At 34.2% G+C, this 15,776-nt stretch overlaps 2 protein-coding genes across 5 annotated transcripts in view; both read right to left on the reverse strand.

Annotated features, from left to right (window-relative positions):
* LOC126887672 (zinc finger protein 239-like) overlaps positions 1-15,776 on the reverse strand; it is a 148,256-nt gene that overhangs the window by 12,732 nt on the left and 119,748 nt on the right. The gene's annotated exons all lie outside the window — the stretch shown is intronic.
* LOC126887674 (zinc finger protein 239-like) overlaps positions 1-15,776 on the reverse strand; it is a 54,266-nt gene that overhangs the window by 10,127 nt on the left and 28,363 nt on the right. The window contains exon 2 of one of the 4 annotated variants that reach the window (XM_050655319.1): positions 871-2,546. The exons of 2 other annotated variants lie outside the window; for them this stretch is intronic. In XM_050655319.1, the coding sequence (XP_050511276.1) occupies positions 1,684-2,546 (863 nt within the window). In that variant the 3' untranslated portion in view covers positions 871-1,683. Of the gene's footprint in view, positions 1-870; positions 2,547-15,776 lie in introns of those variants that run through there. One more of the 4 variants, XM_050655318.1, reaches the window with a different exon arrangement.

Genomic DNA, 15,776 nt, shown 5'->3' on the forward strand with positions numbered 1-15,776 from the left:
GAAACCAGTAAAGGTATTTATTGTACACGAAAAATATTTACTTTCAAAGAAAAAATAGATTTTTGGGCAATTTTTATGCGCTCTAATGAGTTCGATTGTTTCCCAAAAAAAGTCTTTTTGGAACGACCCCTTCTTCCAAAAGGCTCTTTAACCTTTAACTACCCGCGCATCAAGTTATAACACACCTACACGCGTGGCGTACTTTATACACCACAAGAAAATACACTTAAAAACAGCGGATTTGTTTTTTTTTTAAATACACTTAGTTGTTTGTTATAAACCTTATTCGGCATCAGCGAATACTTCTCAGTTCCTTCTCAGTAAGCCAATTGGGATTTATAACTAGAATCTGATTCCATGATAAATAAAATTACTAATTTTTTGAAATGCGATTTTTACATGAGAAAAAGTATTGTTTATAAAGAAAAATATGTTTTGTGCCATAATGATTAAAAAACAATTGAAATATGTACTTATATTACTATAATGGTGGCGTATATTGTCCACCACCGGAAACAACAAATAATAAACTGTAAATTACGATCTTCCCAGAACGCCGATTATAACGAAACTAAAACCAATTGTAAAGCACATGCCAGTGATATGTTAGATAAACAAGGTCAAAAATTAAATTTTTAAATATATTTGCAGTAGAATTCTTACATCTGGCGTACAAAATACGCCAGTGCGTGTAGTTAAAGGTTGAAGGAGTTGAAATGTCAGACGCATTTATTGAAGAAATTATTCATATTGAAACAAACCAGGGGTTCCACAATAAAAGTGATTACTAAAAAGGGTTCTATTTACCAAAAAGATTAAGAAACCCTGCTATACACCAATGACTAAAAACGCAAATAAAATCCACTATTAGGTATATTCAATATATGTATTGTACAAAATAAATGTGGGCACATATTAAAAAAAAAGTCTTAATGCAAAAAATAGTAGGTACATAAAAAAAATATAAAGATTTAGCAATAAATTTGGCTGTTGACTGCCCTAGGAGCAGTCTACAGATCTAAGAGTACTTCCTCGTCAGAATCCATGATTCGACTGCGGCAGAAAGTCAACTTCTCGAGTAGTTGCAAGCGACAATTCGAGCAGTCAACAATCGACCGCTCAAGCTGTCCGTGTACGTTGCTCAGTGGTAAACTGACCCAGCAGTCCGTGTACGGTCGCCTTAAGGCCTTTCTCCAGTGTGAACTTTCGCATGTCTTTTCAAATGTATTCTTTGATTAAACTGTTTAAAACAAATTTAACACTTGTAAAGCTTCTCCCCCGTGTGGACTCTCAAATGTTTTTTTAAGTCATTTGCTGACGTAAACTGCTTAAAACAAATTTCACACTTCTCAAGTTTTTCACCAGTGTGCCCTCTCAAATGGTATTTCAAACTATGTGCATGACTAAACTGCTTAAAACAAATTTCACACTTGTAAGACCTTTCTCTAGTGTGAACTTTCGTATGTTTTTTCAGATGACTTGTTTGGTTAAACTGTTTAAAAAAAATTCACACTTGTAAGGCGTTTCTCCAGTGTGTATTCTCAAGTGGGTTTTCAAATTACCTTTTGTTGTAAGCTGCTTAAAACAAATTTCACACTTGTAAGGCGTTTCATCAGTGTGCACTCTCAAATGGTATTTCAAACTATATGCATGACTAAACTGCTTAAAACAAATTTCACCCTTTTAAGGCGTTTCTCCAGTGTGCACTCTCAAATGAGATTTCAAACTATGTGCTCGACTAAAATGCTTAAAACAAATTTCACACTTGTGAGGTTTTTCACCAGTGTGCCCTCTCAAATGGTATTTCAAACTATGTGCATGACTAAACTGCTTAAAACAAATTTCACACTTATAAGAAGTTTCTCCAGTGTGCATCCTCAAGTGTGTTTTCAAACTACCTTGTGTTGTAAGCTGCTTAAAACAAATTTCACACTTGTAAGGCGTTTCATCAGTGTGCACTCTCAAATGAAATTTCAAACTATTTGCTTGACTAAACTGCTTAAAACAAATTTCACACTTATAAGGAGTTTCTCCAGTGTGCATCCTCAAGTGTGTTTTTAAAGTACCTTTTGTTGTAAGCTGCTTAAAACAAATTTCACACTTGTAAGGCGTTTCTCCAGTGTGCACTCTTAAATGAGATTTCAAATTATTTGCTTGACTAAACTGCTTAAAACAAATTTCACACTTGTAAGGTTTTTCACCAGTGTGCACTCTCAAGTGTGTTTTCAAATTTCTTTTTATTGTAAACTGCTTAAAACAAATTTCACACTTGTAAGGCGTTTCTCCAGTGTGCACTCTCAAATGACATTTGAAATCGTGTGCTCGATCAAACTGCTTTAAACAAATTTCACACTTGTTCAGCTTTTTTGCAGTGTGTGTTTTTAAATATCGTTTCAAAGAACCTGCCTGGTTAAATTGCTTAAAACAAATTTTACATTTACAAATAGAATTTTTTGATGGTGTTTCTTCAATGGTTGCACTTATTTGTTGTTCTGTAGAGCATGCAAGTTCAGTTTTCACGATTTTCATTCCGTTCTGACAAAAACCTAAAATAAAAATAAAAACTACAAATTTTTGTACGCAGAAACTACAGGGTTAAACACATAGTACTACAAGTTATAGTCTAAGAGCTGGGAGCGGATTTTGTGCGTGATAAGTAATATGGAAAAACTATACGGGGATATATTGAATTAGTTGTGTACATGACTTTCACCAACGGCCGGAAACCAGAGTTGGGGCCGAGGGTAGTTATAAGGGGTCAAAGTCGCGGTTTTTATTATTTTTTTTATGACGCTCATGATCGAGATAGTTCACCAAAATTTGGGAATAAGTAGGTCATGACGTACCTAAGTAAAATCTCTAGGGGCTCAACGCTGCGTGGCCGACAAAGGGGTGGGGGTAGGGGTGAATATAAAAAATATAAGGGGTTTTTTGCGACGTTCGTGATTGAGATAGTGCACCAAAATTTGGGTATAAGTAGATCATGACATAAATAATTAAAATCCCCAGAGCCGGAAACCAGAGTGGGGAAGGAAGGAAGGGGTCAAAATTCCGTTTTTTATTATTTTTTTTTTTGTGACGCTCATGATCGAGATAGCGCGCCAAAATTTGGAAATAAGTAGGTCATGACGTAACTAAGTAAAATCTCCAGGAGTGGAACGCTGCGTGGCCGACAAAGGGGTGGGGCAGGGGTGAATATAAAAAAATTTAAGGGGTTTTTTGCGACATTCTTGATTGAGATAGTGCACCAAAATTTGGGAATAACTAGACCATGACATAACTAAGTAATATCCCCAGAGGCGGAAACCAGAGTGGCGGACGAGGGTAGTTATAAGGGGTAAAAGTCGTGGTTTTTATTATTTTTTTTGTGGCGCTCATGATGGAGATAGTGCGCCAAAATTTGGGAGTAAGTAAGTTATGACGTAACTAAGTAAAATCTTCAGGGGCGGAACGCTGCTTGGAGTACAAAGGGGTGGTAGGCAGGGGTGAGTATAAAAATATATGGGGTTTTTTTGCCGTCCGTGATCGAGATAGTGCACCAAAATTTGAGAATAAGTAGATCATGACATTACTAAGTAAAATCTCCAGGGGCGGAACGCTGCGTGGGGGACAAATGTTGTGCCGGGTCACAAAAAATAATACACACTGCGACTTTGACCCCTTAAAACTACCCTCATTCCCAACTCTGGTTTCCGGCTCTGGGGATTTTACTTAGCTAAGTCATGGTCTACTCATTCCCAAATTTTGGTGCACTATCTCAATCTAGCACGTCGCAGAAAACCCCTTATATTTTTTATATTCACACCTACCCCCAACCCTTTATCGGCCACGCAGCTTTCCACCCCTGGAGATTGTACTTAGCTACCTCATGACATACTTATTCCCAAATTTTGGTGCACTATCTCGATCATGAGCGTCACAAAAAAAATAATAAAAACGGCGATTTTGACCCCTTATAACTACCCTCATGCCCAACTCTGTTTTCCGGCTCTGAGGATTTTACTTAGTTATGTCATGGTCTACTTATTCCCAAATTTTGGTTCACTATCTCAATCACGAACGTCGCAAAAAACCCGTTATATTTTTTATATTCACCCCTACCCCCACCCCTTTGTCGAACACGCAGCGTTGAGCCCCTAGAGATTTTACTTAGGTACGTCATGACCTACTTATTTCCAAATTTTGGTGCACTCTCTCGATCATGAGCGTCACAAAAAAAAATAATAAAAACGGCGACTTTGACCCCTTATAACTACCCTCATCCCCAACTCTGGTTTCCGGCTCTGGGTATTTTACTTAATAATGTCATGATCTACTTATTCCCAAATTTTAGTACACTATCTCAATCACGAACGTCGCAAAAAACCCTTTATATTTTTTATATTCACCCCTACCCCCACCCCTTTGTCGGCGACGCAGCGTTCCGCCCCTAGAGATTTTACTTAGTTACGTCATGACCTACTTATTCCCAAATTTTGGTGCACTATCTCGATCATGAGCGTCATAAAAAAAAATAATAAAATCCGCGACTTTGACCCCTTATAACTACCCTCGGCCCCAACTCTGGTTTCCGGTCGTTGGTGAAAGTCATGTACACAACTAATTCAACATATCCCCTTATAGTTTTTCCATATTACTTATCACGCACAAAATCCGCTTCTATCTCTCCGACTATTAGTAAAAATGAATATAATCTAATCTTATTCGCGGCGTGCAAGTACTTGGAAGGGGAAACGAGAAACGACCCTGCGCGAGTCGCGGAGAAATATTGCAACTATCTTAAATAATTCATATTTTCAATTGAAATTGTCAAATTGACGTATATTTCATACCTTCTGTCAATGAAGCAGAAAAATTATATATTGCTCCACAATATTGATATGATATGCAACTATTATATACAGGTAAATTTAATTAATTTTATTTTGCTTGCAGTACTGCATTTTAATAACTAATTTTATTTACTACATACAATTGTTCACGTTTTCATAACATAACCTGAATTTTATTTTTTCTTCTTATTATTTTTTTGGTCTATGGCCTTGACAATTATCCAGTAACCAGGACTAATATAATTGGCCAATATAATTAAAAGTGCGAATTTTAGTATAGAGCGTAGAAATAGGGGTCGCTTTGCCGAACTTGCACGGTCCCAATAGAAGCCTAATGCGACAAGTCGTGCAGATTGTCCTGAACAATACCCAATGATCCTTTCACACGCTAAGAATTTGAACGTGCGATCGCTAGAACACACGACGACACTCCAATGGTACCGAAGGTTCCGACCGCCGTGTAATGAAAAAGGTAGCACAGGATAGGTCGAGCCACTATTGGAATGTCATCGTGCGTTCTAACCCTCACACGTTTCAAATTCTTAGTGTGTGAAAGGAGCGTAACAATAGGATAATAGGATATATAATAGGATATATAATAGGATACTTTTATTATTTATATTTTAAACAAATGATATAGGCAGTCTAGGTACACCTGGTTCCAAAAAAAACTGATACGACTCTTGAATCGTATTTTGTAGAAAATTGAGCAGTGTATTTTGAAGGATAAATACTTAATATTTACATACTGTCAATGTCACTGCCAAATCTTAAAATTTGTCAGATAGCTTATTCTGTTCCACGGTTATTAGACTTTATTCAAATACTAAGGACGTTTATAGTATTTGCTTTATTATTAATCTTTATTATTAATACTTTCTCCGCAACTGAGGGTATCTTATCAACTATATTGTTTTTAAACAATAGATGATAAAATAAAAATATTGACAGTTCAAAAATGTGAACATTATTGCATTGTGTGTAGCCTAAGTTTGGGCTGAAAACTGAAATGTATTACATTTTTACAAAATTTTGGAATATGTTTAATTACGTAGACCAATTTTAACAGTTGTTTTCAATACAGATTTCAATCCTCTACAAATTGGAAAGAAATCCTTTGTAAAAGGTATAAAATGTTTTTATTAAAAATCCCTTAAAAAGGCTACATCACAACAAAACGTTTTCGATTTTTATAAAAAATCATCATCAGTGTTCGATAAACTGGATGCTAGCTGAGCCACAAAAGAAAAATATCTGGGTAAAAACCCTTTACATATAATATAGATGCCTTAAAAGTGCATACTTCGATAAAAAGGCCTGTGATGGTCACATGACAAACAGGATAATGCCCTAAGGTAAGGTATACAGGTTTCCCAACACGTGGGATCCAAATTGAGTTGATCACATTTCAATGACTTAATGGCAACTGAGTCATTGAAATGTGATCAACTCAATTTGGATCCCACGTGTTGGGAAACCTGTATACCTTACCTTAGGGCATTATCCTGTTTGCCATGTGACCATCACAGGCCTTTTTATCGAAGTATGCACTTTTAAGGCATCTATATTATATGTAAAGGGTTTTTACCCAGATATTTTTCTTTTGTGGCTCAGCTAGCATCCAGTTTATCGAACACTGATGATGATTTTTTATAAAAATCGAAAACGTTTTGTTGTGATGTAGCCCTTTTAAGGGATTTTTAATAAAAAAAAATTTTATACCTTTTACAAAGGATTTCTTTCCAATTTTGTGATTGATGGTATACAGCCAACTACAGGAAAACCTTTTCTTTTCCTTGTGGATCCTCTACAAATAGTTTCTAATGTCTTTTGATGTCAAATAATTAGGGAAGCTGGAATTCAACAGTTTAGAATTGTACATTGAGTTAATGCAAAATTGTGACGCATGTCAAAATTCTCAATGTATTTTAATTGTATTCATTTTTTTCGAATCCTGAGAAAACTAATAAATATTTTTGAAAAATTTAACCTCAGAATGAATTACTACATTATTACCGAGGGCTTAAAGTCCCTTAAAACTTCTATAATATTTATTTTGTTGATAATCCACGTTTAAAGTAATTATGTGATCTATTTGATGTAAAAACTATCATTTTTATACTCTTTATAAAATACAGGAATTCAAAATAATATAAACATTTAGACCTTAATAATTAGTACAATTTATGAATTAACATAATATGTAATCAGTTGTTTGTTGTTTGTTTATTTTATTATTTGTCTGTCATAATAAATATAATGTCAGATCAATCAAATACACTGCTCAACATGATCAAATCTTACTAAGAGTCGTATCAGTTTTTTTAGGAACCGGCTGTACAACTGGTTCCAAAAAAAACTGATATGACTCTTAGTAAGATTTGATTACTTTGAGCAGTGTATGATTGGTTTGACATTATATTATATTTATTATGGCAGACAAGTAATAAAATAAACAAACAAACATCCATTTTTTGAGGTTGAACAGAATAATAGGGGAGTGCCATTAGAACAAAAACATGCATTGTTTCGGAAAAATTCAAACAAGCTTATATTTTTCTAAAACTTTTTTTGTTAGTTTATATACATGTTAAAGTAAAAAAGTTCTACTCGCAGATTTGGCCGCTAATTGTTTATTAATTGTTTAAACAATAACAATTGTTTTGTATAAAGAATTTTAAAAATATCATTAAATTCATCATTTTACTTTGATCAAATATGTTTCTATTTTGTTTTTGATTATGATGAATCCGAATATGGCATTGCAATTTGAAAATTCTTATACAGAAGCTCTTATACAGTATGTCTGCGTAGTTAGGAACCACATGGAAAATTATTTTATTATATATTTTACGAAAAAAAGTTATTCTTAATGAAATGCTCTGAATAGTCAAGAATCTAAAACTCAACCATCAGATATCAAATTTTACCAATTTTATAGGAGTTATGACAAAAATATGAATTTCGTTAAAGGGTAAAGTACCTTTATATTCCAGCATATCAAAAAATGCTATTATGAAAAGTTATTTGAAATTAGAAACTATGTCTAAATATACAATTACATCATTCTAATCAAAAAAAATTAAATTTTTTCTCAAGTTACGGATACTCATCATCATTTTATTACAATTATGATCCTACTATGATACAATTATTTTATTATCACTTTTACGAAAAAAAGTTATTTTTCATAAAATGCTCTCCCTGGTATAAAATCTAAGATACAACCATCAGACATCAAACTTTTTTAATTTTATACGAGGTATGTAAAAAATATGAATTTTTCTTAAGAATTAAGTGCCTTTATTTCACAATATTTTAATTAGAAGGATGTAATTGAACACTTAAACAAATTTTTTAATTCCAAACAACTTTTCTTAATAACAATTTTCGATATTGTGAAATGTAATGGTACTTTACTCTCGAGTGAAATTCATATTTTTTGACATACCTCGTATAACATTAATTAAATTTGATATTTGATGATTGCATCTTAGATTATATACGATGCAGAGTATTTTATAAAGAATAACTTTTTTTCGTAAAACTGATCATAAAAAAATACCAATAGGTTCCAAGTTACGCAGACATACTGTATGAGCTAAAAAAATTTTTTTTACTGAACATTTATTATTGTTGAAGGTTAATATTTAATGTATTTTAGGTAAGTTTTACAGAAAAAAGTTTTGATCACTTTGTACAAACATTTTTTTAGCTGGTAATTTTCGGTTTTTGTATTACATTTTTGTTATCTTTCTTAAAAAGAAATAGTTTATTTCATTTCTAAAGTAAACTAATTTAGTGCGTTTTAGAGATTACATCCTAAGCTTTAAAAAGTACTTATAAAACTGTAATAGATCTGTTCAAACTTGAGCAATACCGTCTTAAAGTGGTGGTAATTCTATAAAACTACGAAGATTTCAAAAATTACATTTTTTGAGACGTCATATCATTTGAATTAAATTTTTGAGATTTTTTTTTGAATGAAACATCATTTAGCAAGATGCTTGAAAGGTAAGATGTGCAAAATTGAGAGTTTTATAAGAAAAATTGTATTAGTTACACATTTTTAAATCATTTTTAAACACAATTCATGTAAGGCTCACTTTCCGCCCACACTGTACTTATGCCCATACATTTTATTTCTTGCTATTATACCCATAAAATAGCTTAATTATTCTTCTTTCATATTCAATTTGTAACATTTCATTTGATCCATTACTTAAAGAATTACATTAAAATAACTCAACCATGCAGTTCGCCGTACGTTAGTTTGCAGTGCGCCAATGTTTGTGAGAAGGGTGATTTTAGCGTTATAATTAAAAAATTGTAGAAGATACAGATTTAATTTTAGAAAATTCTTTATATAAGGTTTTTCTTGTAAAATGTTCTGAATTTTTCAATGGTCAAGTCAGTTTTTTTTTTATTTATATTTTCGGAGTTATTTAAAAAAATATCTAATTTCGTAGTTCATTTGTTTAATAAAAAATGAAGCACCCACTTCTCGAGTATAACTTTTTGATATGTTGTTTATTAAACATTTCTTAATGAAATTACAAAAAATTCTATCATGTTTGATTTTTTCCGAAGTGAAAATCTATATGCACTCTCCTATAAGTTATCTGACAAGTTTTAAGTTTTGGCAGTGACAGTGGCAGCATGTAAGTAATAAGTGTTTATCCTTCAAAATACACTGATCAATTTTCTACAAAATACGCTCTGAGTCGTATCAGTTTTTTTGGAACCAGCTGTACGTTAATTTAAAATAATATTTTTAAAATTGAATAAAATAATTTTATCAATTATTTTTTAAACAAATTATGTTATATTCAAATAATAAAGTATTATGTTTGTATTGTAACAACTTACAATTAAAATGAAACGAGCGGTTCGAAATTATATATGAATTTATTTATTTATACAATTTTACAGTATCGAATTCGATCTATAACTAACTTACTCCTAAAAATTCGCGTCCTTATACTGAATACAAAAATATCAGACACGTTCCAGAAAAAACGGAACCTGTATCCACCAAAAACGATCTACATCTATTTGAAAAATCTTTACAAAAGAATAGATGAAATTCACAGTCTTCTTACGAGAAGTCCTGACAATGAAAATGAATATTTATTCCATACGATCACGGAAATGAAACAAGACATTTTTAATCTGGTGTCAATATTTATGGGCAATCATGAAGAGATTGTGAAGGTCCAAATTCAGGATACATCAAAGGAAGAGATAGTGAAGGAAATAGCTGACTTGAAAATGACTATCAACCAAATGGCACACAAAATTGAAAAGCTAGGTACCAATGAAAAACCAAATAAAACTCCACCGCAAACCATAAAAAAGTCCATTTCAACTCAAACTGATCCTGCAGAAACCCAAGAGCCTTTAGTGTCTTCTCCTTCAAAGGTAAATACTGTACCACCTACCAAATACACTGTAAAAGAAAACTGGCATTATGTGGTTGTATCAAAAATTCCACCTCCTTATACTGCTAAACAGATTGCACACTATGTCAAGGAGAAACTTGGTACCACCGATTTTATTCGATGCTTCCCATTGCTGAGGGATACGGATAGACCAGACTCTGACTTTAAGATCGGTGTGCAAAATCAAGGTTTCATCAAGTTGCTGAAAGATCCAAGTTTGTGGCCGCCTGGTACTGTAGTAGACAACCTTAATGACTATCCTCCAGCGCATGCCAATTCAGCTTCAACGACCATAAAAGTAGCGGCATCCAGTACTCCTTACACGACACCATCAACACCTACTAAGGAGGGCATATCCATTCAGATTGGTTCAGATAGGGATGCCATTATTGCAAGTAAGTCCTTTAATAAACAAAATTCAAGTATTGTGGTTACGGAGAAAACTATAAAAAAGGATGATGGGCTATGTATGGACCCGATGACTCCACCTATAGTGCGGCTATCTCGTACTGCGGATGTGGAAAATAGTCGATACTTATTAGCTAGACTGAGAGACCCTGGAATCTTGAATTCTCTTCGACTCTTCCTTGCCTATCTCCATGATCAACCCTCGAGTACGTGTTACGATGGGCACACCAACACCACCATTAAATTGATGCTGGCTTCAGAGGGACTTCCTACTGACGTGGATTCCCTGCGTAAGCTGTATCACAGATTCCATGAGGCTTATGGTATTAGTACTGCTGAAGTTGAAGCAGATCTTTCGGCTTTTGGAACCTTCTTTTCCACTGAGACACGCCTCCGACTCCAGAAAATTAGGGAATGTCAGAATAAATATTTTTCGAGTAATTCCCCATCCAGCAAAAATTTTTTTTAAATAAATTGACGCGTACAGAAGATCAAGCGCCTTATGACAATTTGGACGATAGCAAGCTAAGTTTATTTCTTATTAACATTCAGTCCTTAAGATACAAAACTGATGAATTACTTCTATTACTAGAAGAGCTAAATTTTCCTGAGATTGTTGCCATAACTGAACATTGGTTAAATGTTGATGAACCTGTGTTTATCAAAAATTACACTATTATATCCAGATTTAACAGGAGTAGATTATCTCATGGGGGTACTTTGATTATGTCTACACAAAATGACTTTTCGGCAGTGACCAAATTTGATAATTTATTAATTGAAAAAGTATTTGAATTCTCCATAATTTATTAGAAATCTTCTGACCTCTATATTATTTGTATTTATAGAACTCCCGATGCGGATGTGCAGATTTTCTTACAACAACTACTTAGCTTGCTAGAAACTACTCCTTCAAAAAGTAAATTAATTCTATGTGGCGATCTAAATATTGACTACTCCAGTGTGTGTGCTGCTCAGGAATCTCTTCCTTCTATCTTCGATTCCTTTGGTATAGGTATGCATGTAAATTCTCCAACCAGAATAACTAAAACTAGCTCTAGTATCATTGACTATGTCGTATCGTCTTTGGCTCCAAATTCTACTGACTGTACTGTTTTAAACTCAGGTTTCTCTGATCATGAAGCAGTATTGACTACAATTTGGTTAAAATCAAAAAATAATAGTGAAAACACGCAACGAAAGTTGTTCCGTGTCTTTGGAGAACAAAATTTTCTAACATTTAAACACCTATGTCAAACAACTGACTGGGACTTCCGCTCTGTTGATGTCGACATCGAGTTTTCTAGATTCATAAAGTTATTGTCTGGTCTGGCATACGAATCCTTTCCTGTTAGGCCCATCAAAACTAAACATCGTAAACCCTGGTCAACTAGAGGTCTACGTATATCTGCAAGGAACATGCGCTCATTATCGTACCTAAAAAAATTCTCGGACAATATATCCTTCCATGATTACGTTAGGCTTTACAAGAAAATTTACCAAAAAGCCATAAAGGCTGCCAAGGAAATTTATTACAATGCAAGGCTGGCTAAATCAGGTAATGTTGCTAAGGAAACGTGGTCTATCGTAAATGAACTGAGAGATAAGACTTCTTCTCCCACCACAATCCCGACTTCTCCTCAGACCCTGAACAATTACTTTGTAAATGTGGCAAAAAATTTAACAAATACTATACCTCCTTCTCAGGATCCGATTTCATATCTTTCTCATAAGAATGTAAATAGTTTCTTTTTTACACCCATAGTATTAGGTGAACTACGCTCTACAATAAATGACATTAAAAACAAATCGTCATCTGGGACTGATGGCCTCACTCTTAAAATGTTTTCTGCTTTACCTGATTGCACTTTAAACCATCTTACTACCTTAATAAACAGGTCATTCCAAACTGGAGTTTTTCCAAGCTGCCTTAAGACAGCGATAATTATTCCTATACACAAAGGAGGCGATAAAGATCTTGCTTCGAATTATCGCCCTATTGCACTCCTGCCCACGTTGTCGAAGATAATTGAAAAACGGTAAAAAAAAGAATCTTATCTTTTCTGTTGAAATACAAATTGCTTACTCCACATCAATTTGGATTCCTGAGTGACAAATGCACGAATGATGCTATGTTCTTCCTTTTCGATCATGTTTACTCCAGTCTAAACAACCATCACTCTACAGCAACAATTTTCTGTGATTTCTCTAAAGCATTCGATTGTGTAAACCGTAACATCTTGACTGACAAATTACAGCACTATGGATTTAGGGGAAAGGCTCTTAAATGGCTTAAATCATATCTTAATAAAAGAAGTCAGTTTGTAAGGGTTGACACGAAGACGTCTTCTTGCATGCCATTAGAATTTGGGGTACCTCAGGGTTCAGTTCTAGGCCCTTTATTGTTTCTGATATACATAAATGACATCTCTAGTCTGAACATTAAAGGTAAAATATGTCTCTTTTCAGATGATACTAGTATTACTTGGAGTAACACGGATATTATGGATCTTCGCAATACCATAGCTACAGACCTAGTCACCATTAAATCGTGGTGCGATTCGAATCTCCTGTTATTTAACGTTTCTAAAACCAAAGTCCTACCTTACAACAGTATGATGCAACCTTTAGTACTTAATAACAACAGTCTAGAGGTAGTTGAATCGGTGAAGTTCTTAGGGCTTATTGTGGATAAGTCTCTAAAATGGAACTTGCACATTGATGCCTTACACAAAAAATTAAGTTCTGCTTGTTTTGCGCTAAGATCAGTTGCTACGGAAATGAATTTGTCTACATCTAGGACCGTTTATTATGCCCTTTTTGAGTCTCATCTTCGGTACGCCCTTCCATTCTGGGGTTCGTGTTGTGCGACTCAATTTGAGCGTATTTTTAAACTACAAAAGAGAGCTCTTCGTTACTCCCTGAGACTCAATAGCAGAGTTCATTGCCAAGAATTCTTTAAAAAATTTAAAATATTAACTCTTCCTTCTTTGTTTGTTTTTGAATCCGTTTGTTTAATCCGCAAACATGCATCAGAAGGTCCAGAGAGACCCACTCACAACTATCCCCTTAGAAACGTGGAGCATAGTCTTTATCTGCCAACCCCACGGTCTGAGCTGGTTAAGTGCTCTATACTATACAATTCGAGAAAAATGCACAATCACTTGCCATCTAACATCAAATCTATTGCAGCATTTCCCGCTTTCCGCAAGGCCTTGAAAGCGTATTTGCTTGAGAGAGCTTTTTATACAGTGAATGACTTTTTTATAAACGATTTGAATTCTGCAAATTGACTTGCAGGATTATTACTTTCGAGTACTTTTGTACATATTTGCAGCGGCATAGATCTTTTGATTTACTTTCTCTTTCCCTTTTCCTCGTTCGCCTTCTTTTTGCTCTGACGTTGTATACATATTGTTTGCAAAATTTTTAAATTTTTTAATGTGTACTTAATAACTATAAAATTGTATTTAAGTAGTATAACTCACGCCATTTATTTGATGTCTGTTTCTGTTTTTGTTTTGTTTGTAGTTTTTATTATTTTTTGTTTTTTATTGTATATTTTTTTATTTTGTATAAGCTTTGTCCACAAATTGGAAAAATTTTTTGACAATAAAGCATACCTTACTTACTTACTATTATTGATACGACCTTCGATGTATAAGTTGTGAATTCCACCGGAGGACGTAAGGTTGACAGTTACTATGGGGGCTCTAGTTCTCGAGGTCGGCAGTTGCCCCTTGGTGTCGACGCGCTCTAGTTTTCCGACAGCTGTGCGATCTTCTTACAATTACGACGAATATGGCCCAGGTCGCCGCAATTCCAACACCTAGGCTCGCGTCTCTTTGGCATCTCATTACGAACTACTCTCCGTATCATTTCCTCCAGAGGTTCATCGTTGTAAAGGCTATGGCTTCGTAAAATTTGACTGGCGTGTTCCAACGCAATAGCAAGTGTTTCATCTTAAGACTCAATTACTTGAGAAGTCTCGTCAAATTTTTGAGCAACATTCTCGAATTTCTGGCCGCTTTTTCTAGAAGTTTCATCGAAAGAGTATCAACAATTATTTTCGATAAGACTGCTTCTTCTGCTGACTGGAAGTGCAACGTCTCTGGGTCATCTCCGTTCTTCCTGATGACATCCTCGAGTCGTGCTTGCAGGACTTTCTTACACCCACTGACATCTGACATCTAACTCGCGTTCTTCTACCTGTTCACGTAACTGTTTTACGGAAAGTTCTACTAGTAACATCTTTGGTCGGCACACACGTACTTTTCACATGTCCTTTCAAAAGTCTTTCCGAATACCGAATAATTAACCACTCCGATTATTCCCGACGAATCAAGTTCAAATAAGTCTTTTAAGTCACTTTTATTTACACCGCACTAATTTTACCGCATTAAATTTACCGAACACCGGACACCAACTGTAACAACTTACAATTAAAATAAAACAAGCTGTTCGAATTTATATACAAATTTATTTATTTATACAATTTTACAGTACCGACCTCTATCTATAACCAACTTACTCCTAAAAATTCGGGTCCTTATATATATATATTGAATACAAAAATACCAGACACGTTCTGAACGTTCCAGAAAAACGGAACCGCCCATCCCCAGTAATCCGTGGCCCTGGCCGCCGAACTTTCACGAGAATTCATTTCCTCGCTGTTCGCAGCGTCATTCATCTGGATAGTTCGATAAACACGTGCCTGTCGAGATGGTATCTGTTATACAGGGGTCTGTCAAAAATATTCTTTTGTTAAAGTATGTATTAACAAAGCATGCGCTGTTTACGAGTGAGTTTGACAGATTCGTCAAACTAAATTTTAATTTATTATGTAACAAAATATAAATGTCATTTGATCGTGAATTTAATTATTATATAAAATAAACAAGATGTTTAAAAATACAATTTACTATAGTTTGAAAGGAATGTATTAACGACTAACATTAAAAAGGTTATGTTTACATTTATGTATAACGGACACTCCTTTAACCGGATTAGGTAAATAGTAAATAAATGGGTTCTTCCATCTATAGGGCTTTTCATTCACAGTTATTTGTTTCGAGCTTCTGTCATATGTTGT

Source organism: Diabrotica virgifera, chromosome 7 (assembly GCF_917563875.1).
Source record: "Diabrotica virgifera virgifera chromosome 7, PGI_DIABVI_V3a".
Classification (NCBI taxonomy): domain Eukaryota; kingdom Metazoa; phylum Arthropoda; class Insecta; order Coleoptera; family Chrysomelidae; genus Diabrotica; species Diabrotica virgifera.